This window comes from Oenanthe melanoleuca, chromosome 12 (assembly GCF_029582105.1).
Source record: "Oenanthe melanoleuca isolate GR-GAL-2019-014 chromosome 12, OMel1.0, whole genome shotgun sequence".
Classification (NCBI taxonomy): Eukaryota; Metazoa; Chordata; class Aves; order Passeriformes; family Muscicapidae; genus Oenanthe; species Oenanthe melanoleuca.
This window is the reverse complement of record NC_079346.1, coordinates 1,186,907-1,211,075: the sequence shown is the minus strand read 5'-3', so window position 1 is coordinate 1,211,075 and position 24,169 is coordinate 1,186,907. Positions and strand designations below refer to the sequence as shown.

Here is a 24,169-nt window from a genome sequence, read left to right as displayed (position 1 = left end):
GCTTGTTTCCTCTTTCACCCATCAGTGTGTGCTGGCAGTGTTTGGTTAAAAGTGACTGTGCTTGTTTCCTAATTCACCCATCAGTGTGTGCTGGCAGGGTTTGGTTAAAAGTGACTGTGCTTGTTTCCTCTTTCACCCATCAGTGTGTGTGCTGGCAGTGTTTGGTTAAAAGTGGCTGTGCTTGTTTCCTCTTTCACCCATCAGTGTGTGTGTTGGCAGGGTTTGGTTACAAGTGGCTGGGGTTGTTTCCTCTTTCACCCATCACTGTGTGCTGGCAGTGTTTGGTTAAAAGTGGCTGTGCTTGTTTCTAGGACATCGTGTCAGCCCTGGAGGATCGCCTGCGCCCTCTGGTCCAGGCAGAGCTCTCAGTGCTGGTGGATGTGCTCCACAGGCCTGAGCTGCTCTTCCCAGAGAACACAGATGCCAGGAGGAAATGTGAAAGTGGAGGTTTCATTTGCAAGTAAGTTGTCTCAGAAGTCTGGCTTGTTTTTGCTTTTTTCCCAATATTCCTGTGCCTTGTGGAATAAAGCCCTCTTGCCCAGTTTGGTAAATACTCGATATCCTCCAAAATACCTGTAGAAATCAGTATTTTGTGATATGGTCATTGCAATTTCTTCTTGGAGAAGAAAAAAGCTGATGGTGGGAATGGGGAAAGACAGGTTGATGTGTTCTCCCAGCTAATGGTTAAAAATGTGTTTGCTGCAGAATGCAAATGTCCTGAGCAGCTGTACAAATGAGTTAAAGTTTGAGCTGGTCCAGTTATTGACACCTGCCTTCACCCCAGGAGTGTTTGTGAGGTGCTGGGAGAATACATCAGGATCAGTTGTTGTCATGGGCATCAGCACAGCTGGAGGGAGGGAAAGAGGAAGATTTCAAGGTGGTTTAGAGGGTAATTCAGAGCAGATCCAGCTTCCCCCATCACCTCCTGGAGGGGTGGGCTCTGTACAGAGGCTGTGGAAGCTGGGCACTGAGTCAGTCCCAAGTGCTGGGTGGGATGGATTTGGGATTGCACCCTCCAGGGCTCTCAGTCTGTTTTTTAACCAGTGAAATAGATTGTTTACTGTTAACTGGTTGTTCTGGAGGACCATCAGATCCTAGATCCTCCTGATTCCTTGCTGCCTGCAGCTAGAGGGATTTTTTTTGGCTTTTTTCCTCCCCAGTTTCCCCTGGTAGCTCTCAGGTGTTGCTCTGGGGAGAGCACTCCAAACTGGTTGTGTAACAGTATGATGATAAACCTTGTTTGCAGCATAAACCAGTTAAGATAAACACATATATCTCTCCCCATTTTTAGAATAATTGCACTAACCTGATGGATGGCTTTTTTCAGGTTAATTAAGCACACAAAGCAGCTGCTGGAGGAGAATGAGGAGAAGCTGTGTATTAAGGTATTGCAGACGCTCAGGGAAATGATGACCAAAGATAGAGGCTATGGAGAAAAGGTAAGGTACAGTCCATCATTCTGTTAAACACTGGCTTTATTCAGGAGAGGAGAGCAAACCTCCTGCTTTTCCCAGCTGTTTTATATGTGAATCACTTCTAGGGTGCAGCAGGGACAAAACATTTTTAGTCAATTAATACCATTCAAATCATATTTGAAGTTAAGCTTGTTTCTGTTGCTTTTCTACTTGAGAGTGGCAAGTTTAAGTCTAATCCTTGCAGTTTCTGGCATTCTAAACCACTAATTTTGTTACCTTTTTCTGAAGGCTATACCTCTTTTTCTGCTTCCTGGGTTCTGGTGACTCTTCAGGTCATGTAACCTTACAACAAGAGGGTGTTCTGTAGTTAATTTGAATTTGTGTACAACTGAGTAATCTTGTTGTGATTTATAGATGGAAACTCTCTGTACACCCACGCATGTTTCTTCTTCCCCTTTCCTACACACAACTCTTGACTGGTTGAGAGGAACATTTTCTCTAGGTACAGACCTGTTCTTTATTTCCATCAGGAGAGTGTGCATGCACCCATATGTTTGTGTTTCTAGAAGTGGTTACAGAGGGATTCTGCTGGAACTCTGATCAGCTGAGGTTCTTCCCAGGGCACCCAGAGGGTTCAGAGGAGCACACCCTGCATGCAGGTGTTGGGAGCAGCTGGGAGAGGGGACTGGGGGAAGCAGTGATGTGGAAGGGCTCTCTCTGCCACTGGGAGGCTGTGCCCAGGAGCAGATGGTGCCTCAGTCCAGTTCTCCCCCAGATGGGTTTGGAGCTGTTGCCTTGTGCTGAATTCACAGCAAAAAGGGCAAAAAACTTCAGAGATGAGGGTTTCATGACAGCAGGAGTGGTTTGCAGCAGCTGCCAGGGAGGGAGATGCTGCACAGGCAGAGGAACCTGGAGCATCCTGAGCAGCTGGGAGTGTCAGCAGGAGCAGGACGTGGTGCCAGGGCTCTGAGAGGGAGCAGGGCAGCCTGGCACACAGGGGTGTGCCCCTGTGGGCTGCTCCCAGCACAGCCAGGAGCACAGGCAGTGCCAGGGAGCAGGAGACTCCCAGGAAAACGCCCCAAGGGTAGGGATGGCCAGGGCTGTGCTCCCTGCCCTGCCCTGCCAGGTGCCAGCCCAGCTCCAGCTGCTGTCTGGGCACTGTCCCTGTGCTTCTGAGTCCATTCCCTCAGCTGCACATCCCTGGGGGTGTGGGTGGGTGGGGAAGGGCACAACTGCAGGTCTCAGCTTGGAGCACTTTGTCCTTCTCTGCCCTCGTGGCCAAATCCTGAGCTGGGGCATCACCTGCTGTCCCCTCCTCGAGTCCCTGCTCTGAGACATCCCAGCTGGAAGGGAACTCAGGCTGCTCCTGGGAAAGGAGTGGGGTTGGTGATCTTCTGTTTGTTGGTGCTGGTCTCTCCTGATGTTCAGCACTGGGGTGAAACAGATTCAGTGTACCCACAGATCACATTTTACACTTCCCCAGCAGATCAGTGCATCCTCCCCTGCTAAAACAGCCAGGAGCCACTGTCCCAGGTCACCCTGAGTAATAAAAGCAGTGTGATGCATATTGTACATACTATACACCAGTGAAACCCAAATCAGAGCTCTGAGAGTTTTCCTTACATGCAGTCTGCCACTGAGAGATTTTCCAAAATGAAAATTAATTTCTAGGACTTTCTTAGGCTTTATTCAGCTCACTTGGATGAAGCAGTACTTCTAGAAGCAGCTAACATACCTTGCACCATTCAGATCATGGAGAACCCCACAAGATGCTAAAAAGTCTTCAAAGTGTGGCAGAAGCATTAATTTCTGAGGCAGCAGCTCAGTTACATAAGGAGTCAGGATCTGCCTGCCTGTGAAGTGATTCCTGAGTCGGAAGCAGCAGCTGATTGCTCACAGCAGACTGGCAGTAGTAGTAGAACAGCTTTTGCTGTCTGGCTGTGAGCAGTGCAGTCACATTTATTCTCCCTTGTGACTCAGAGAACTGAATTTAGTCACCACCTAAAAGGCAGCACCTTTTGTTTTTAAAATCATCCTGTAGTGTAACAAAAAAAAAAAAAAAAAAAAGAAGGAAAAATCCCTCTTACATTGTCAAAACCCCACTGCAAATCCTGGAGTCCCTACACAGGGGTGGGTTCCATGCATGGAGGTGGCAGAACTCACCCTGTGACCAGCTGATTGACCTCACAGAACCATGGGAGGGCTTAAAGATGACCCAGTTCCATCCCTGCCACAGCCAGGGACACCTTCCATAGCCCAGGGTGCTCCAACCTGACCTTGAAACCTTGCAGGGATGGGCCAGCCACAGCTTCCCTGTCTGGGCAGCCTGTGCCAGAGCCTCCCCACCTTCCCAGGGAATAATTCCTCTGTGCATCCCACCCTTCTGCCCCAGTGCAGAGCTGTCAGTCCCTGTCCTGTCCCTCTCCAGGGCTGTCCCTCCACACCTGTGTCCAGGCTCTGGAGAGGTTCTGGCAGTGCTGTGGTTCTGCTGCAGCACCTGGTGCTCTCTGGAACACCCTGCCTGACACAGGGATGGGGCTGGAACACCCTGCCTGACACAGGGATGGGAATGGAACACCCTGCCTGACACAGGGATGGGGATGGAACACCCTGCCTGACACAGGGATGGGAATGGAACACCCTGCCTGACACAGGGATGGGGCTGGAACACCCTGCCTGACACAGGGATGGGGAATGGAACACCCTGCCTGACACAGGGATGGGAATGGAACACCCTGCCTGACACAGAGATGGGGCTGGAACACCCTGCCTGACACAGGGATGGGGCTGGAACACCCTGCCTGACACAGGGGTGGGGAATGGGACACCCTGCCTGACACAGGGGTGGGGAATGGGACACCCTGCCTGACACAGGGATGGGAATGGAACACCCTGCCTGACACAGGGATGGGGCTGGAACACCCTGCCTGACACAGGGATGGGGCTGGAACACCCTGCCTGACACAGGGATGGGGCTGGAACACCCTGCCTGACACAGGGGTGGGGAATGGGACACCCTGCCTGACACAGGGATGGGGAATGGAACACCCTGCCTGACACAGGGATGGGAATGGAACACCCTGCCTGACACAGGGGTGGGGAATGGAACACCCTGCCTGACACAGGGATGGGGCTGGAACACCCTGCCTGACACAGGGATGGGGAATGGAACACCCTGCCTGACACAGGGATGGGAATGGAACACCCTGCCTGTCACAGGGATGGGGCTGAACTCCCTGCCTGACACAGGGACAGAGCTGCTCCTGTCCTGCTCCTGTCCCAAGTCATCTCACCCTGCCTGTGTCCCTGAGCTGGGTGGGCAGTGCAGAGGACACAGGTGTGCTCCTGTCACCCTCTGTCCCACAGCTGGGGCTCCCAGCAGCCAGCAAAGCTGGAGGGAGGGCACAGATGTACAGAAGCCTGTGGGAATGTGGGAAGGCTCAGATTTTCCCATCTTGCAGAAGGCTCCTGGCTTGGCACAGGCTCAGGATGGCTCAGTGACGGGGAGCATACTGTGCAGTATTTAATAGCACAGAACTGCTCTGCACTGACAGTGTAGGCTAGACCCAAGTGTTTCACTGTGCTGAAACATGTCATTCACTCACGTCTCAGCAGCTGACTCGCCTCAGCTCTGCAGGACTTGCCTTGGGAAGCTCCATTTTCCCTCCCAGGGTGGAAATGCAGCCCCTGCACTGCTGCTGCTGGTGACACTCCCGTGCCCAGGGGTGAAGTCCTTGGCTGTGGCTCAGGCAGCCCACGTGGCTTGTCCCTGGCACAGGAACAAAGCAGGGTACAGCCTGCCTCCCAGGCTGCCTGGCACAGCATTCCCAGCAGTGTCTGTTCCCTAACCCCACACTGGCAGATCTGCCTCATGCCCACTGCAAAAATAATGTTGGACTGCAGCATTAAAGTGTTAAATGATTTGTAAGATCCTTACATGAAATTTATGTTTCATTTCTCTTACTAATCCTTGCTTTCAATTCTTCCCCTTCTTTCTTTCCTGGCAGATTACCATTGAATTGGATAATGCTGAGGTTTTAATTTTATTTCTTTTCTCCAGTGTTGTTTCTATGGTGTTTGTTTTACCAGTAGCCCTGTGATCTGTCCTGTCTCTGCAGCACTGAGCGTTCTGATCTGTGTGCCTGTGTCAGTGAATTAGTGCAGTTTTCAGTCTGCTGTGTGTCTGCCCTGGGAAGAGTTACCATAACCAATTCCATGTGTCATTACTTGGAATATTAATCCTCTGGAGTCATTTTTGGTGGTCTGCAATCAGGTGGTGCCTGGTACATCCCATGAAGTTTAGATCACATCTGGAGGATGATCTGCTCTAAGCAGTCAGCATTTAGCACTTGGTCACCTGTGTCCCATCTGAAGGAATTATTTATTTTTATTTGTAAAGCTAAAGAGTGAGGTTTAATGGTGCCCATGCAGGACTGGGGAGAGGGGCAGGTGCTTGTGCAGAGGTTGTGCTGCTGCTTTTCCCAGAAAGGTGACAGTCCTGCAGCCCCAGAGCATCCCAGTGCTGTGGAACCTGAGGGGTGGCTGCTTGGGCAGCTGTTTCTGGGTGAAAAGCCCTCTTTGAGGGAAAGCTTGGAGCTGAGCTGAAGTGGAGCTTTCCAAGGACTGTCTGGTCAGGGAGCAGCACAGGGTGGAGGGAGCTGAGCTGCCTCTGCTGTGCGACTTCCTCATCAGCCCAAAAAAACCCTGGTGTGGGCGTGGAATTTGCATAAATGTATAATACTGAGAAAGTGATTGACTGGCACCTTATTTTACTGAAATACCACGGAAAAAAAGAAATATTTTCCTCTCAGTGCTTTGTTTCCTGTGTTCTCTCCCAAGCCAGCCTTTTATTTGGAACAAAACTCAACCACTTAAAATGTCCAAAGCATTTCTGACCTTTATTTAGTGGAGTAGGTAATGAATTCTACAGAAAGCAATTTACAGTGTGACTTGTTAATTTTGATGTTCATCACCTGAATTCACTGGGTAAACTTAATTCTGAAAATGAAATATTTGGGGACCTTGCCTGGTGAAATGGATTTGAAAGCCAAACTATTTGTCACTAAAGTAGACAAACACTGTGCACATCACCCAGAGCTGGCCTGGAGGGTGTTTTCTGTTCAGGGGGCTTTTAGGGCTGGAGCTGAAGGTCCCTTCCCTAAGAAATGGGTTTCCCATCACTGCTTTCAACCCAGAGTCTGATTTTGACCTGGAAGAAACATTTCTTGTTGCACAAATTCATTTACTGCCCTGCCATCAGCTCTGAGACGCTGGAATGAGATCCCAGGTGTCTCCAGGTTCCACACACACTTGTGCCATTACAGAGGTGCTCTGCAGTCTGTTTCTCTGGGTTTTTTGCTAATAAACCCAGTTTTTTCCCCCCTTACCAGGGCCATAGACACAGCAGCCTACTCTGGTTTCCAGAAGTTAACCTGTAGCACAGAAATGTTTCCATCAGGCCAGGTCCTCTGGATGAAGTGCTGCAGCTTCCCAGAGCAGCACGTGTGTGTGTATAATTTTAGCTTGGAGAAACTTCAGAGAGAAAGTGGAATTGTTTAATTGCAAATTAAGTCATAATGTGAAACTCTTTCCCCTTTGGTTTCTGGCTGTGATGTGCTGTCTTTGCCTGCAGTAAATCAGCCAGAGCATGCAGAGCAATTTAGGATTTGGTCTGGAGGCTGCAAAGGAGGAATTTTATTGCTCCTTAATGGAGTAAGTGCATGGAAGGAGCAGGTGTGTGTATAACCATCAGCACTGAGCACTGGCTGTGTAGGGAGAGGGATTCAGGTGGAGTTTTCTGTTTTTTCTGTTTTCTTTTTTTTCCCTTTGTCAGCCTTGGAACCATTTAGGGCAAAGAATGCAGAAATCTCCATTATTAGTAAAATTGTTAATTTGATTCTCTGTCAAAACGATGCACAGTTTAATTGTTTTGATCAGTTGAAATTGATTTAATTGTTAAATTTGTTTTGATCATTTTGTTCCTTATTCCCTTGGGGGAAACTCCACTGAAGTCAGTGCTGATGGCATGATTTCATGGTGGCTTTTTAATGTATTAATGTATGCATTAATCTTAGTTGTGTCCTGCAAGGTAATCCCAGCGAGCAGTGGGTCCAAAAAACAAAGGATGTTAAAAATGTCAGGAGTGTTTGTTAATGAAAGTTGTGGTAGGAATTCATGACAGACCCTCTTTAAAGTTGTTGTGAGTGAAGAAGGGAGTGTCCTTTGGAAGTGGGTGAATAATGCTGGAATGGACCCAGTGGTAGGAAATCCCCTGAGTGTGGGGCTGGCAGCAGCCCTGGGCAGTTTGGGGCTGAGCTGGGGGGTTTGGGTGCTGCTGGAGAAGTGGAGTGGAACTGCAGAGGTGGTGCTGTTGTCCAAACTCACACTTGTAGAGAGGGTTTATGTGCAATTCCCTTGCTGTTGGAAAGGAGGGACGGGGAGGAACTGCAGATTTCCAAGAGAAGTGGTGCAGCACTGACAGAAAACCCAAACCATGGAGAGCTGGGAGCTGTCCCACCTCCCTGGCACCGTGGCTGTGCTGGGTCTCTGCTGTGTGCTCACAGCTTGGCCTTGGCTTTGCTGGGGCTGCTCTTGGCCTCTCCTGGAGCAGGAGCTGAAAGCTCAGGTGTGTTTGACGTTGGCTCTGTGCAGGTGTCTCAGGTGCTAAAGCCAAAACCCCAAGGCAAGGCACTGTCCTTAAAAGCCCTTGGGCTGAGTCTCTGTTGGTGATCTCTTGCTCTAATCCTGTTCTGTTGGAGCTGCTGTCTGGAGGTGAATCCTTCCCAAGTGTGAATGTTCACACAGCAGTGAGAGCTAAACCCTGCTTGTGATTAGACACAACAGCTCAACGTGCTGCTCATTCAATCCCCAGCCCATGAGAGGTGCAGGCTGATGCAAATGCAGATTTCTGCTGCTGCCTGCTGATCTGCACCGTGGGCTCCCTGTGCTCCTGCTCCCTCCCTGCCTGCTGGGCACTGGGGAAGGACACTCCTGTCCCTGCTCCCAGCCAGGGCTGGCCCTTGGGGACACCACGGCCAGTTTGCACCTGCAGTGTGAGCCCTGGGTGCTAAACACCGTCCTGGGGAGCCCCTGGGTGCTAAACACCATCCTGGGGAGCCCCTGGGTGCTAAACACCGTCCTGGAGAGCCCCTGGGTGCTAAACACCATCCTGGGGAGCCCCTGGGTGCTAAACACCGTCCTGGGGAGCCCCTGGGTGCTAAACACCATCCTGGGGAGCCCCTGGGTGCTAAACACCATCCTGCAGAGCCCCTGGGTGCTAAACACCGTCCTGGAGAGCCCCTGGCTGCTAAACACCGTCCTGGGGAGCCCCTGGGTGCTAAACACCATCCTGGGGAGCCCCTGGGTGCTAAACACCATCCTGCAGAGCCCCTGGGTGCTAAACACCATCCTGGGGAGCCCCTGGTGCTAAACACCACCCTGGGGAGCCCCTGGGTGTTCTGGCAGCAGGGCCCGTGTGCTGACCTGCAGGTGGCACGCGCAGGATGCCGCTGGCGCTGGGAGATGGCCTACTTTGCCTCTTCTTTTTTTTTTATATTCCTTTCTCCCCTCCCAGCCACATTGCAGTGAGCTGTTCCGCTGGGCACCTGCCAACATTCAGGCAGCAGTTACATAAGAAGAGCTTTTTTTCCTGGAATTTAGGCCCGCTGCTGATGTGTGACCTTCAGCAGTAATTGCCAATAAAGGCGCTGGGGATGTTTACAGCCTGTGCCGGTAGCCAGGGCTGGGCTGGGCTGCCCAGGGCTGATCCCACACCCTGCAGCTCTGGGGGAAATGGGGGTGCTCTGCTGCTCCCCAACCTCATCCCACACCCTGCAGCTCTGGGGGAAATGGGGGTGCAGCTCTGGGGGGAAATGGGGGTGCTCTGACTGCCCCCAGGGCTGATCCCACACCCTGCAGCTCTGCTTCAATGATGGGGTGAAATGGGGGTGCTCTGACTGCCCCCAGGGCTGATCCCACACCCTGCAGCTCTGCTTCTGCTCCAGGGGTGAAATGGGGGTGCTCTTCTTGCCCAGGTTCATCCCACACCCCTGCAGCTCTATTTCAATTTCCAGGGGTGAAATGGGGGATGCTCTGCTTCCCCAGATTCATCCCACACCCCTGCAGCTCTATTTCAATTTCCAGGGGTGAAATAGGGGTGCTCTGCTTCCCCCCAAGGCTGATCCCACACCACTGCAGCTCTGTTTCATTTTCAGAGGGAAATGGGGGTGCTCTGCTGCTTCCCCCCAACCCTAGGGCTCGGGTATGGCACCCAACCAAATCCAGCACAGAGTTTGCATTGTAGTTACTTAGTTATTTTTTAGGGTTATGTTGGTGCTTTATCTGTTTTTTCATTAGTGACCCTTCTGTATACATCTGATATATCCACAGGCAGCTCCATCCAGTAAAATGCAGTTGCAGACCCACTCAGTCGAGTTTAGGTTTGGGCTTTTTTCACCTCTTTGTATTAGTCTTGAGGTTTCCAGTAGGTGAAAAGGGAACTGAAAATCCTGGTTCAAAGGGGTTGCCTGAATTAACCTTCTCACTGCTCTTTATCTATGGTAAACTAAAATTCCAATGGCTAAGGTGCAAAATGCATGTTTTATGCATTTTTGATGGGAGTTAGGAAATGTATTAACCTCTTCAGAGCTGGGATGCTGCACTTGGGAATTATTTTCCTTGTAGAAAGCTTACTCTGCAGTCATTTCTCTTGTGTATTTTGCACTTAGACAGTGCTTCACTTGTTATGTCTCTAGCAGAGGAAATGCAGGCGCTCATAAATTTTTGTGGGCTGCCTTATATTTTTTTTTCCCCTTGAGAAATCCTGCAATCTTTGGACTGTATTTTTTTTTTTTTTTTTTTTTTTTTTTTTTTTTGTGAGCTCTTTGGAAAAGGAGACTGGAATATTTCTTACAGTTGCTTGTCACCAAAAAAATAATAGTTATACCATCTTACTGGTTAGTAAAATGTGTTGGGAAGGTGAATTTTATTGTATTCAGTAGAAGTCCTGCAAGACTGAGGATTTAAGGAGGAGGAGCTGGTTGCAAGAGCAGAGGCTGAGGTGTCCAGCTCCTGGAAAGTCCCTGCCCAAGTTAAGGACATGATTTCTCCACTGAAAACTCTGGAAAGGGAGGGAAGGCATTCCCCATGGCAGATCTTGGTGACCTTGTGCCAGGTTTGCCACCCCCTCAGCTGGCACTGAGGTGCCATGCCTGGGGTGAGGGAGGATGTTCAGCCCTGTCCCTGCCCTGGCTGAGTGGCAATGCCAGGGCTGGGAGCTGCCCCTGTCCCCAAAATCCCACCAGTGCCTCCTGGGGGAGCTGTGCCCTCCTGCTGCTGCCTGATTTAGGCAGGTCTGAGATGCTCCATCCCTGGAAACACAAGGTCTGTGCAGGGGGAAATGTAACGTGGGAAGTTTGTCAAAGCAGTTCAGCGCTCCTGGCTCCCAGTTATTCCCCTCTGCCCTGAAACTTCTCCACAACAAGTCAAATCCTTGTTTGACAAACACCTACAGATCATCTGCAGGGGCTAGAAATTTCCTATCCAAATTTCTCCTCAGCTCCACAAGGTAACAGTGTTGGCTTTACAAAGGGGACTTGGCAAGGAAGCTGCACAGAGTTTTGTGGTATTTTTAAAGAGTTATGAAGGACAGCAGCATAATTTGTGCTCCAGTCTGTTGCCATGAATCAGACAAGGTGATGCTGTGTGCCTTTCAAGGAAGAGCTGATGGTATTTCAGAGGGAAGAGCAGAGGAGTTCAGAGAAGGGAGGAAAAAGAGGAAAGGGACTTGCAGGACTCAATCTGAGCATTCCCACTGGAATTCCAGCTGCTGCTGGAGATGGCAGTGCAGGAGCTGAGGCAGAGGCTTCAGAGTAGCATTTATCTGAGATCTTCACTTCCTTGCATCTGGATGCACAACCTGCCTATCAAAAACTTAATGTGCTATTTGGCTGACTCTGCAGTTGTGTTTTTCCCTTTTTATTTCCTCCTCTCTGCCAAATGTCTCCCCCTGCCACCCCAGTAATGAGATGCCATATGCATGGAGTTGGGTCAGTTCCTGAATTCACAGATTTTGGGACCAGAAGGGACTTTCAGTGATTAAACCTGAACTTCTGCACAGCCCAGAGCATCCTGCTCCCCACCATTGTGTTCCATGGAGCCAAATCCATGGAGTATGGCTCAGCTTCCTCACAGTGCTCAGTGCTGGGCTCAAGGACCTCCCAGGACAGAGAGAGGGATGTTTGGAGAAAGACCCAAAGGAGTTGTGTGGAGGTTTGGGAAGTGTCACCAGTTCAGCAGGCTGAGGTTTGTCCCCTCTCAGTCCTTTGAACTCCAGGACCTGAGGTGTAGGAGATTTGTGCTTGGAATTGTGCTGGTCTGTGTGTTGTTCTGTCAAAATTCCAGAGTCTGGTGAGGCTGAAGAGAAAAGGACCAGGTTTTTGAATGTGTGTTTGTGTGGTCACACAAATGGGAGTTTTCTGATCAGATTATTTCCCTCCCATTTATTTACAATGTGAGATGTTTTCCAGCCTGTTTTGCTGAAGTCACTCTCTGGAGCAGCCCCAGTCTGTGAACTGGAATCTCCACCAGCATTTTAAATGCATTTCAAGCCTTTTAAATGCATTTCAAGCCTTTTCACTGCTCAGTGGTCCGGGTGTTCACTGCACAGTTGGGTAAAAAAAGTGGAGAAAACAATTCTGATGCTTCAGACTTAGATGAAAATCTTTCTGCTTTTCCTCAAACCTTTTCCACTCTATCACAGCAGTATTTTGATTTTCTGTGAGGGAAGGATTAGACAACTTTTGTTGGGATTGTTCTTTTGAAAGGAAATGAGAATATAACTTTGAACAACTCCTCCAGACCATAAAGAAAAAGGATGGAAAGCTCATCTGTATCTCAGAATTGAGATGCAGTGAATTCCCCCTGGAGCTGTCACGTGCTCTGCTGTTTTTTGGGGGCCATCCATCCACTCTGGAGTCAGACAGTCCCTTCTGGAAGCACACATGGGCTGTGCTGGGGCGGAGGATGCTGGAAGCACTGGGGTCACAGAGGGTCAGGGGTTGTGCATCTCCAGTCATGGATCAGGGGGACTGGTTTATTGGCCAGCCTTGGGGAGTGGAAACTTCAAAGGAAGAGAGGGTTTTGCTGCAGTTGAAAGGAGCTTTCCCTGTGCTTGTAAAAGCACAGATGTTGGACTCTGACCTGGCCACCCACTGGGCTCCAGTTTAACAACTGTGTCCTGCTATCACCTGGCTGTGCTTGGTGTTCCACAAACCAGCACTTCCTTACAGCTGGAGAGGTGAGATATATGGAGACACAAGAAATCTTGGAAAATTACTGCTTTGGGCTGCTCTCCCACCCTGTTCAATCCTGATACAGCATAAGGTGATATTTGCTGTTGCAGCACACAGGAGAGTGCAAAGTGTAGCACAGCAACAAGAGCTCAGAAGTTTTTTGCTATTTGAACCCATTTTGACTCAAAGAATGACAATTTCAGGATTTGGAGTTGATATTCTTGCTGGAAGATTGCTGAGGGCTGTGCTGCTGTGGATGATCCATGTGGGAATTGCCCAGGGCAGGGTTTTGCTCCCAGGTCAGTGTGTGGGACTGTCTGTGCCACACAGGAAAGGCACAGGAATTTGTGAGCTGGAATTCGTAATTTTAGCTTGGGAAAGAGCAAACTGATTTTATGCTGATTCTTCATCTGTGCTGCCAAATGTAAATGTATGTTTGGTTGAAATGGGGTCAAGGTTTCAGCCCAGGAGTCCCAGGATGGTTTGGGTTGGGAGGGACCTTAAAGCCCATCCAGTGCCACCACCTCCCACTGTCCCAGGCTGCTCAGAGCTCCATCTAGCACAGCCTTGGACACTTGAAGGGATGGAAAATCATCCAGTTTCTCTGGGAAACCTCTGCCAGTGCCCAGCAGGAAACTTTTGTTTGGAATCCCGAGTCCAGCAGTCATGTCCACTTGACCTGTCAGCTCCAGCCTCCCCAGGAGGAAGGGACCTCATTTCCCTGCAGGGAACAAGCCCAGTTCCCTGGCTGCTGCTGGCTCCTGGGGCAGGCAGGGGTGTTTCCTGTGCCCCAGGCAGGTTGTGCAGGCAGCACAATGTGCCCAGCCTCCCGTGAGCTGTCCCAGCTCAGCCAGGCAGGGCAGGGACGGTGTGTTCCTCTGCTTCCTGAGCACTTGGGCTGCTCTGTTCAACCCTCCCTGCTTCCATTTGGCCAGACAAGGGGCTTGCATGCTTGAGACGTGTCCAGGAGCCGTGACAATGCAAGGAAGCCACTTCCAAAGGCCGTGGGAGCTGGCCAGGAGCAAAGTCCCTTAGGAGGAGGATGGAGAAGGGTCTTTTTCCTGGCCAAGGAGTCCCTGCTCGTGGAGCACTCACACTCCTGGGGCTCCTTCCTGGGAATTGGAGTTTTGTTATTCCTCCTGCTGGTTTTTAGCCTCCCTCTCCCTTTGCTGGGCACTGCCCAGGCTGCAGCAGCTCCTGGGTTGCTCTCCCAGTCTGTCCCTGTGGCCCCTGGGCAGACAAATGCCTGGCTCAGGTTGGGGTTACAGGGTTGTGAGAGTGTTATTTCCTGCTGTCTGCTCCTGAGAGGTTACAGGAATTTCCCCACAATGAAGTCAGTAGTTGAGTTTGAATGTTCAGCTCCCTGTTGTGTGTCTGTGCTCGACTAGATAAAAGTTACTTGTCTTCATCTGTATCAGTTTAAGATCAGCATTTTAAATTTGAGAAGCTGACACCATTCAGGCCCTGATTTCATTGCTCCTGTTTGGTGCTGTATTGTGTATCTTTTATCTTGAGAAAAGCATGTTTATAGATGAGAATCCACAGAATACATTTTTTTAAGCTAAAATTATAAGGCTGCCACCTTTGTGATATGCAGCCCTGGCTTCCTCCTCCTCCCCACTGGGATGGATGTGCAGCATTCCAGTGACAGATCCTGGGGGTGTGGTCCCCAAAAGTGCTCTGGGCACCTGCAACTGCATTATTTTTGCTTGTGCCTCTGAGCTCATGCAAAGCAGTTTGGGATGTTCAAAGGATACCTGTGAAATTTGGCAAATGTGGCCCTTTTAGGAGCAGGGTGGGAGGGCATAAGCAGTAATTACAGCCATAATTAATTTGTGATGATTCAGCTGAAGTCAAGTGCTTTGCCAGCTCCCTTCCCTCACTGTTGACCACTGGATTGCTGTTGGGATGGAAGGTTCTGGAGGAATAACTAATTTTTCTGCATTTTACTTTCAACTAGCTGCCGCAAGCCCCAGAAACGGAGAGCCCTGTAGAGGTGTGTCAGCCACCTATATTTGTACAGCACACAAATATTGGTGTTTCACTAGTCCTAGTGGAGTGTCTTGTTGGTAAAAACCCCTGTGAAATGTGTGTTCCTGCCTGGTGTTAGACAGTGGAAATAAATAGATTTGTTAAAGTGCCTTAATCCAATAGAGCATCAGCGTGGTAATCTGAAAATATTAAAAAAACAAAAAAGCTAATCCTAAGTCTATTCCTTTCAGCCATTTCCTTTATTCTTTAAGGAGGGCACTGGGAAAAGTCTCCTCAAATTTTCCTATATTGGCACAATGAGAGTTCATTTTGGCTCCTAATGCAGAATTTGGTTTTCCCTTTGTCTCACATATTTAAAAACTTTAATACTTTAGGGAAAGGGAGGTGTCAGAAGTTCTTAGTGGGAGCTTCATAACTCCAGAGCAATTGGTGTCCCATTTAAAATCCCCCAGTGGACGAGCTCAGGGTCACTGCACATTGTCCAGGTTCTCAGGGAATTGGATATGTGGAAACATGTCCTTTATGTGCATAAAGCAGATTATTTGCCAAAAAAGAAGGCAGGAAAATTTCTCAAATCTTACATTCCTTTGAAATTGATGGGACATCCAGACATGGCATTGGTAGGTTGTACAGCTGGGTGCCCAATCAGTGCAAATTTAAATGAAACATGGAAGTCTAAATCTGGGAGAGTGTTGGTTCTCTGAGCTGTGAAGTTCATAAATGTGAGATCATGTAGAAAAAGAAATGTTTGTGATGGTTTAGGTGTTTGTATTTGTAATTTTTGTGGAATAGTGTTTAAACATAAACTGAAACTCTTTAGTGGTCATCAAATGGATTTGAGATGTCTGGGAGATGGCTCCTGGTTTCTGTATAGAGCTTATTCTGCACCTTTCCAGATGCTTTAAAGCAGCAAAACCCCAGTGTGCTTCAGCTTTGCAAAGTCAAGTTGCATTCCTGGCAGTGAATATCTAAAGTGAGAGATTGGATTTGGAAACGTGCCCGTGCCCAGGGCTCTGTGCAGTGCCTCCCACTGCCCTCCTGGGCAGTGAGGGGAGCCCCAGGCTGCTCCAGAAGCCCTCCCCAGCCTCAAATGAGTTTCAGTGGTGTGTTGGAGTCCCTCCCCCAGAGTGTGTGTTCTGTGTGTCTGTGCATGGGCATGTGTGGGCTGAGCCCCAAGCTGTGTGTCCCTGGAGCTGTGGCCCAGGCAGATGTTGTGTTTTTTGGGAGCCCAGCGCTGGCACACCTGCATGCCAGGGGCTGGGAGGGTGGCAGGGCAGAGGGGCAGGGCTGGCACAGGGCAGGCTCCTGTTCCCATGGCTTGTCAGTCCATCTCCCTCATCCCCCCTCACATCCAGCTGTGATTTCCCCAGTATCCCCCATGAGTGCCCAGATGTTGGTCTCTCTTGAGTGTTGTTCTGCTTTAAAATGAACTTTCTGCACGCACAGCAGGAGATTGATCAAACTCTACCACAGAGGCAACTGGAGGATCATAGAAGGGTATGTACAGCAGTCAGAACTCATCTCTCCCTTTCCCTTTCAAACAGTGAAGCCTAAGTCATGTAAAAGCTTGGATGGTGAAATGCTGGCTGTTGGGCTCTTGGAAAAAGAGAAAAATGAGCCGTATTTACAGAGTGAGGTGCTGGAGCCCCTTCCCTGGGGTTACCTGGAAGGGATGAGTGCTTGGCTGCTTTGAGTTAGTCTCAGGTCCTGCTCTGGTCCATTCACAGTGTCCAAAACTCCCTCCCCTGTGAAGTGACATTCATCAGTGCTGGCTGCTCTGGCCACACCTCCCCTCTGGAACCAGCCAAGCTGCACAATCAGCATCCCTGGGCCCTTCCTCCATTTCTTCTGCACTTGCAGCTGGGAGCACAACAGCAGCAACTTCTAACAGCTTCACTCTGAAATATTAAAGATGCTCTGTTTTAAAGCTTGTGACAGGTTTCTGATATCACTTAGAGTTGTGTGTTGCATCTGCATTGCTGATACCTGAGGGATGTTTCTGTGTGACTTACTCTTCCTTTACCTGGTGTGAATGCAGATGAAACTGGACGCTGTTGGGTTTTTTCCTGGGTACTATATTTGATTTTTCTGGTTGCTGCCAAACATCTGATATTTGTTTGCACACTGCCCTCGTCCAAGTGGTGCACAGCACTAACAGGATGGTTAAAGAACTGTTCTGGAGCCAAGCATTGCAGCTGAATTAATTAGAACATTTCTTAAATACCACTTATTTTTTCTCCCTTCTGCTTTCATCACATATACATATTTTGTTAGCTGATACCAGGGTTTGAGTTTGGATAAATTTGTAGGAGCCAAAGCTTTTCTTCCCAGTTAGAGTTTGAACTGCTGGTGACTGTGTATTGCCAGACCTGGATCAGCACACTCTGACTAGAAATGATTTCTAGAAATTCTAGTTTCTGACTAGAAACAACTGCTTGATACTTGTTCCTGCTGTGTTTTCTGGTGGTTTGTCTTGTTTTGGATACACAACACCTGCAGACACCAGAGGTGCCTGTCCTGGTCAGGTCTCCACTCACCCCAGCTGCTTTGACCATGGAATAGAAGTCACCTCCTTCAGCTCCAAGAGCTTTAATTGCCCTCCTGATTTCAGGCAAGGTGGAGTTTGCTGAGCAGCTGCTCTCCAGGCTGGATGTGTGTTCTCTTTGTAGGAAGTATAAAAATCTCTGGTTTAAATGCCAGTGGACACAGTGGGTGGCAGTTAGTTCAGCAGAGGGGAGAGGTGATGTGGGAACTCCCTTGTAGCCATTTGTGTCCCAGGGCCCATCTGGGTGTCAGGTTGCCTTTCTCATCAGAGCACATGTACAAGGAAGATGTAGTTCAGGGGTTTTTGTCTGGCTTGGCCTTGTTCTGTCACGTAGGCTCCCTTACCTGCCAGACTGGGAGCAGGGTAAAGCACTGCCTCGTGTCCTAAACGCTCTCACATCTGTCAGTCACAGGAGCTCCTCCAGGACAGGATTTGCTGGAGCTCCTGAGCTGTCTCTTGCCTCTCCCACATGTTCACTCTTTGGCCCAAGCAGTGATGGGGAGCATATGCCCCTTGGAGAAGTGGAGAAGTGCTTATCTCCTACTGTTGGTTGCACAGGAGTTTTCCTTTTTTTTTTTTTTTTTTTTTTTTTTTTCTTTTCTTTGTTTGAGGTTTTTTGGAAGCAGCTGGTTGGAACACTATGTTTATTTTACATCCTGTTCCCTGACATTTGCTCCCTCCCCACCTGATCCCATAAAGTGCAGCTCCTGTGCTGCAGCTTTCACTCTGATAATCCACAGGAACCACTTCTAAGCTGCTGGGTTGTGGTGACAGGGTGGCAGTGGGAGGGAGCCCTGACTTCAGCCCCAGCCCTGTGGGGAAGGCAGAGATCCCTCACCAGCTCAGGCATGTGCTGGGCTTCTCCCTGTGGAAGTGATTTCTGAAATTTGGTACAGAACTTGATCATCTCTTTTGTCCTTTTTTCTTTTGGGGTATAAGGATCTCTTCAAGTGACTTTAGTAGTGCTAGCTGTGTGTCAAATCAGTGGGACTGAAGCTGGGCTGGAGTTCTGTACAAGCCAATTAATGCACATTTATGTTGTTCCATTTACTCACTTGTGTTTTAAAGGCCTCCTGTGAAAGTTTAAAGAGTAAGACTTCACTTTTATGACAGCTAATGTATTAAATGACATCTTGAATCTATAGTCAGACAACCAGTTTCATTTGAAATAGAGCTGAAAATCAGTGGATCAGTGACAAGCACATGTTTTGTAAGTGGAATTAGAGATAAGATGTTTTAGTTCATTAGACATATTTTTGGCTAGGTCAATTTTTAAAAAAAAATACTGTTATTTATTTTCTGAATCCCCAGAAAAGCCCTGCCCTCTGCAGCACTGTCCTGGGTTGGTGCTGCTGTAACCACACTGCCATTAGCAGGCAGGAGCTCCCAGTGACAATAACCCCCAGTTCTCCTTTGTGCACAAAGGCCTGACAAAAATCCCTTAATCCCCGTGCAGTATTCGTGTGCTGGCAGAGCCACCAGCTTTGTCCAGCTCCCCAAATTCCTGGGAATTGCTGTGGGGGCTGAGGTGACAGCAGTGGGGTGACATTCCCTGGAGGTGTTGGGTCTCCCTGGCTCAGTCTGGGGCCGTGCTGGAGCTCTGGGGTTTGGGGTTGTGTGGGGTCCTGCCCTGTGCAGTGCCTGGTGCTGTGCCCTGTGCAGTGCCCTGTGCAGTGCCTGGTGCTGTGCCCTGTGCAGTGCCCTGAGCAGTGCCCTGGGCAGTGCCCTGTGCAGTGCCCTGTGCAGTGCCCTGAGCAGTGCCCTGGGCAGTGCCCTGTGCAGTGCCCTGTGCAGTGCCCTGAGCTGTGCCCTGTGCAGTGCCCTGTGCAGTGCCCTGTGCAATGCCTGGTGCTGTGCCCTGTGCAGTGCCCTGTGCAGTGCCCTGTGCAGTGCCCTGTGCAATGCCCTGAGCTGTGCCCTGTGCAGTGCCCTGTGCAGTGCCCTGTGCAGTGCCCTGAGCTGTGCCCTATGCAGTGCCCTGTGCAATGCCTGGTGCAGTGCCCTGTGCAGTGCCCTGTGCAGTGCCCTGTGCAATGCCCGGTGCTGTGCCCTGTGCAATGCCTGGTGCTGTGCCCTGTGCAATGCCCTGTGCAGTGCCCTGGGCAATGCCCTGAGCTGTGCCCTGTGCAGTGCCCTGTGCAATGCCTGGTGCAGTGCCCTGTGCAGTGCCCTGAGCTGTGCTCTGTGCAATGCCCTGTGCAGTGCCCTGTGCAGTGCCCTGTGCAGTCCCCTGTGCAGTGCCCTGAGCTGTGCCCTGTGCAGTGCCCTGTGCAGTGCCCTGTGCTGTGCCCTGTGCAGTGCCCTGTGCAGTGCCCTGTGCAATGCCCTGAGCTGTGCCCTGTGCAGTGCCCTGTGCAGTGCCCTGTGCAGTCCCCTGTGCAATGCCCTGTGCAGTGCTCTGTGCAGTGCCCTGAGCTGTGCCCTATGCAGTGCCCTGTGCAATGCCCTGTGCAGTGCCCTGTGCAGTGCCCTGAGCTGTGCCCTATGCAGTGCCCTGTGCAATGCCCTGAGCTGTGCCCTGTGCAGTGCCCTGTGCAGTGCCCTGTGCAATGCCCTGTGCAGTGCCCTGTGCAGTGCCCTGTGCAGTCCCCTGTGCAGTGCCCTCTGCTGTGCCCTGTGCAGTGCCCTGTGCAGTGCCCTGTGCAATGCCCTGAGCTGTGCCCTGTGCAGTGCCCTGTGCAGTGCCCTGTGCAGTGCCCTGTGCAATGCCCTGTGCAGTGCTCTGTGCAATGCCCTGAGCTGTGCCCTGTGCAGTGCCCTGTGCAGTGCCCTGTGCAATGCCCTGTGCAGTGCCCTGAGCTGTGCCCTGTGCAGTGCCCTGTGCAGTGCCCTGTGCAATGCCCTGTGCAGTGCCCTGTGCAGAGCCCTGTGCAGAGCCCTGTGCAGTGCCCTCTGCTGTGCCCTGTGCAGTGCCCTGTGCAGTGCCCTGTGCAGTGCCCTGTGCAGTGCCCTGAGCTGTGCCCTGTGCAGTGCCCTGTGCAGTGCCCTGTGCAGTGCCCTGAGCTGTGCCCTATGCAGTGCCCTGTGCAATGCCCTGAGCTGTGCCCTGTGCAGTGCCCTGTGCAATGCCCTGTGCAGTGCCCTGTGCAGTGCCCTGTGCAGTGCCCTGTGCTGTGCCCTGTGCTGTGCCCTGTGCAGTGCCCTGAGCTGTGCCCTGTGCAGTGCCCTCTGCTGTGCCCTGTGCAGTGCCCTGTGCTGGGTGCCTCGGGCAGCTGCCAGCAGGCAGCAAACAGCCAAAGGAGCGGATGCAGCAGGATCACTCTGCTTTCCCCTGGCATGGATCACAGCAGCTGCTGCTGGAGGGACAGCAGAGCACAGCCCTGCAGGGCTGGTGGGGTGCCAAAATAGGAGAGGTTAAATTGCTCCTTAAAACCATTTCTGATGTTCTTCTAATCCACCTCTTGCCTTTGTGTTGGTGCTGTACAGATGCAACTCCTTTATGTTTAAGACTGAAACACTATAACTTAAAACTCTTGGAAAACTAAATCTCTCTAGAAAGCTTTACACAAAACCTGACCTGCAGCTGTCTGTGCTGCATGGGGCACCCCATAACCTTACTGAGCCCCCTCCAGTGTCCCAGCCTGCCCCAGCGCACCGGGGGATTTTTCCAGCTCTCCGGGGTTTTTCACCCCCTCCCTCAGCACAAGAAGGGCGCTGGTAGCATGTGCTGCTGGCTGTGGGAGCAGGGCTGGGCCCAGAGCTCCCATCAGGGTTTCCTCTGTGCAGGGCGAGGCGCTGAGGCAGGTGCTGGTGAGCCGCTACTACGGGACGGCGCGCGCGGCCGGGCGGCGCGAGAGCCTCACCGCCTTCAACGGGCCCCTGGCCTCGGGCAGCTCCAGCAAGGCTGGGCCAGCAGGTAGGACACGCCCTGGGCACGGCCACTCCTGACTGACCACCCCAAATCCGCCTCTTCTCCCTCCTGGTTTTGTCTGTGAACTCCCAAAAAATGTCAAACTGTGCTTTTCAGTGGGTGCCTTGGGTTGGCTTGAGGTTTGTCATGTTGCTTTGAATAAATCCTGATCAATTTAATATTTGCAATAATATCTGGGAAATCTGCCCATAAGGATGTCAGTTTATGAACAGTTTCTGAAAGAAAACCATTTCATGGTACTGCAGAGATTCAAATTCCATTTGGAGGCAGTTATCCAGTGAAGTTTATCTAACTTGAGGTTGCTGCTAAAAAAGTCACTAATGGAATCCCAGGATGGGTTGGATTGAAAGGGACCTTAAAACTCATCCTGTTCCACCCTCTGCCATGAGCAGAGCCACCTTCCACTGTCCCAGGTTGCTCCAAGCCCTGCCCAGCCTGGCCTTGCCATCCCCATGGGGTCAGTGCCAACCTGTTTCTCCTGATCCCCTTCACAGGAGGAAGCTCTGGGTCCAGCTCCATGAGCCGCGGGGAGATGAGCCTGGCAGATGTCCAGTGCCACCTGGATAAGGAAGGTGCTTCCAACCTGGTCATAGATCTCATCATGAATGCCACCAGTGACAGAGTCTTCCACGAGAGCATCCTGCTGGCCATTGCCCTGCTGGAAGGTGGGAACACCACCATACAGGTAGGGAAATGGAAAACTCCATCCTGGGGCTGAACTATGTCGGGAAGGGAAATGTTTTTATGAAATCCAGGAAATTTGAGAGGGTTAAGGAGGCAGGAGGGGAAATGATCTGAGTGATCTTCGACCTGTAATTAAGGGAAATATTGGTGTCTGCCATGCAGAAGTGAGCTGATTAAATGTTTGCACCAGTGCTGGATACTTGAGGTGTTTTCCCAGGGCAGTATAGAGGAGTGTGTAATAAAACAGCTTTGTAGGTAAGTTACTGACTGCTCTTACAAATAACTTAAGCAACTGCAATGTGCTCAGAGGCTTTTACAATGAGCTGTTAAATTTCAGACTGGAATTTGAAATAAGTGTATGGTAAACTCCAGACCACCACCATTCTCCAGCAATCTCACTGTTCTTCCTTTCTGTGTTTTCAATAAGGATTAGAGTCCCCTAAAAAGAAAATTGTCCCTGGTGTGGATTAATGAACACACATCAGTGAGCTCTTACATTCTTCCAAATGGAAAGTAAAACCTTATTCCAGCAGAACTTGCTTACAGAGATGATTGAATGTGTGATATCTTTTTTGTTTGGCTCTGCACGTGTTGTGTTTGCAGTCTGTCTGTGGGGCTGAGTCCTGACCAGACCTAACTGATTGTTGTGGTTAAACACACACTAGATCCTGCAGCAGCACCTCCTGTGTCCCTGCAAAGTTCCCTTGAGAGAACAGGGAATGTCTCTGGGCTCCTTCCCTCTCTGTAATCAGTACCCTCATTAATCCCCTGTGTATAAGCTCTGCAATGAAACTTCTTTGCAAAGGATAAAGTGGGAATTGAGTGTTGAAAATCCTGTGTCACCTTAAACTGCAATGACAGGATTAACGTTCCTGGGGGACAGCCACTCCTTTAAATTTCCTGCTCTTCTCTAATGTAAAGGGAGCTGAGCTTTCATCTTTACAGCTCTCAGGGAGCCTCAGGTAACCTCACACTGTCATGCTGGAAGGAAAAACAAACTGCACCAGCCTGATGTGGAGAGATCCTTTGCTTGTGCTGGACCTCAGTGCTAGAGTCACTTCCCACTGTGCCCAAATCCGTGTTGGAAGCAGATTCCTTAGTTCACCCACTGAAAACCAACAGGAAAATCTGCAATCCATGTCCAAAGACACCTTTTTGCCCAGAAGGGAGGTAGTTTAGTTTGCATTTGCTGTCTGTAACTGGGAGCTGTGGGATAGCCCTGCAGTCAGGAGTGATGGATGGCTCTCAGGGCAGTGCTGCTTCCACCCCACACCCTGCACTGCTGCCAGCTCCTGCAGTAATCCAGCTTCTACAGATGTGCATCACAGCCCAGAGTGGCTCTTTCCCATCCTTTCCCACTCAGGATAAGTGCCTGGCAGGTGTTTGCAGGACAGGCAGCAGTGCTGGGTGCGTGGCGTGCTCGGGCGGGATGGGCTGGGCTGGGAGGGGGCTCTGCTGCAGTGTGGGCAGTTCCAAGTACAGAATGTTTTAGGAACCAAATGACTTGTGATGCCTACAGCTAATGCTGGGAGCTCTGAGGGCTCAGACACACCCAGCAGCTCTTACTCATGCCTGCAAAGCACCAAGGGATGTTATTGAAAATACCCCGTGGAGCGCTTGGGATGTGGATGTTCCGTGCTACAACACTCCAACTTTGTAGCAAAAGGCAAAAAAAAAGGAGCATGACCAGTGCATGGATGTATTCTGTGGCTTTGGTTAAACTCCTGGTGGCAGGGAGAGAGTGTTCTGGTGCCTTGCAGTGTCTCCAGCATGGGGCCTGTGGGATGCTGGCAGTGGGGAGCAGCACGTCCTCACACTCTGAGCTCTCAGCAGGGCTCAGGAGAGCTCCAGTGGGGAAAACACCAACCACAAAGCTCAACTTCTGGGAGAACAGCTGGCTCCACACTGGAATCAAAGTGAAGGTGGAGGCTTGCTCTTTAGCAAAATCATTAATTCAGGGCTGTATCTCCCAGGGTAATTGCTGAATGATGTGATGGCCAAGTTAAACTGGTGTCCTGAGACAGTGAACTCGTGTAGTCAAGCTTTGCTGTCTCCATGTAGGAAGAATGGCTCACAGTGCAGAGGGCCCTGGGTGCAGCCCAGCTGTTCAGGAGAGCTGTGTGGGTACTTGCAAATCTGCAGAGCTGATGGGTTTTGTACAGCAGCCTTTGGCTGTGACACAGTGAAGATTTACTGAGTGCACCAAACTGGTGGTCTCCCCTTAGCAGTAATTGGATTTTACAAAACACACTGCAAAATGTGGCTGCTTATGGAAATAAGACACTCTTGGGAAATGAACCTGATACTTTAGTGTGTTTTATCCCAATCTTTCTCTAATGTTCTTTGGTAGGTTTTGCAGACTGGTAGGTTG

At 50.5% G+C, this 24,169-nt stretch overlaps 1 protein-coding gene across 5 annotated transcripts in view; it reads left to right on the top strand.

The window, feature by feature from the left end:
- Positions 1-24,169, top strand: part of ITPR1 (inositol 1,4,5-trisphosphate receptor type 1) — a 164,397-nt gene that overhangs the window by 87,201 nt on the left and 53,027 nt on the right. For 4 of the 5 annotated variants that reach the window (XM_056501261.1, XM_056501259.1, XM_056501260.1 and 1 more), the window contains 4 exons: positions 312-460; positions 1,328-1,439; positions 20,970-21,099; positions 21,609-21,799. In XM_056501261.1, the coding sequence (XP_056357236.1) occupies positions 312-460; positions 1,328-1,439; positions 20,970-21,099; positions 21,609-21,799 (582 nt within the window). Of the gene's footprint in view, positions 1-311; positions 461-1,327; positions 1,440-5,422; positions 5,450-14,666; positions 14,703-16,144; positions 16,196-20,969; positions 21,100-21,608; positions 21,800-24,169 lie in introns of all 5 variants that reach the window. The other variant, XM_056501263.1, reaches the window with a different exon arrangement.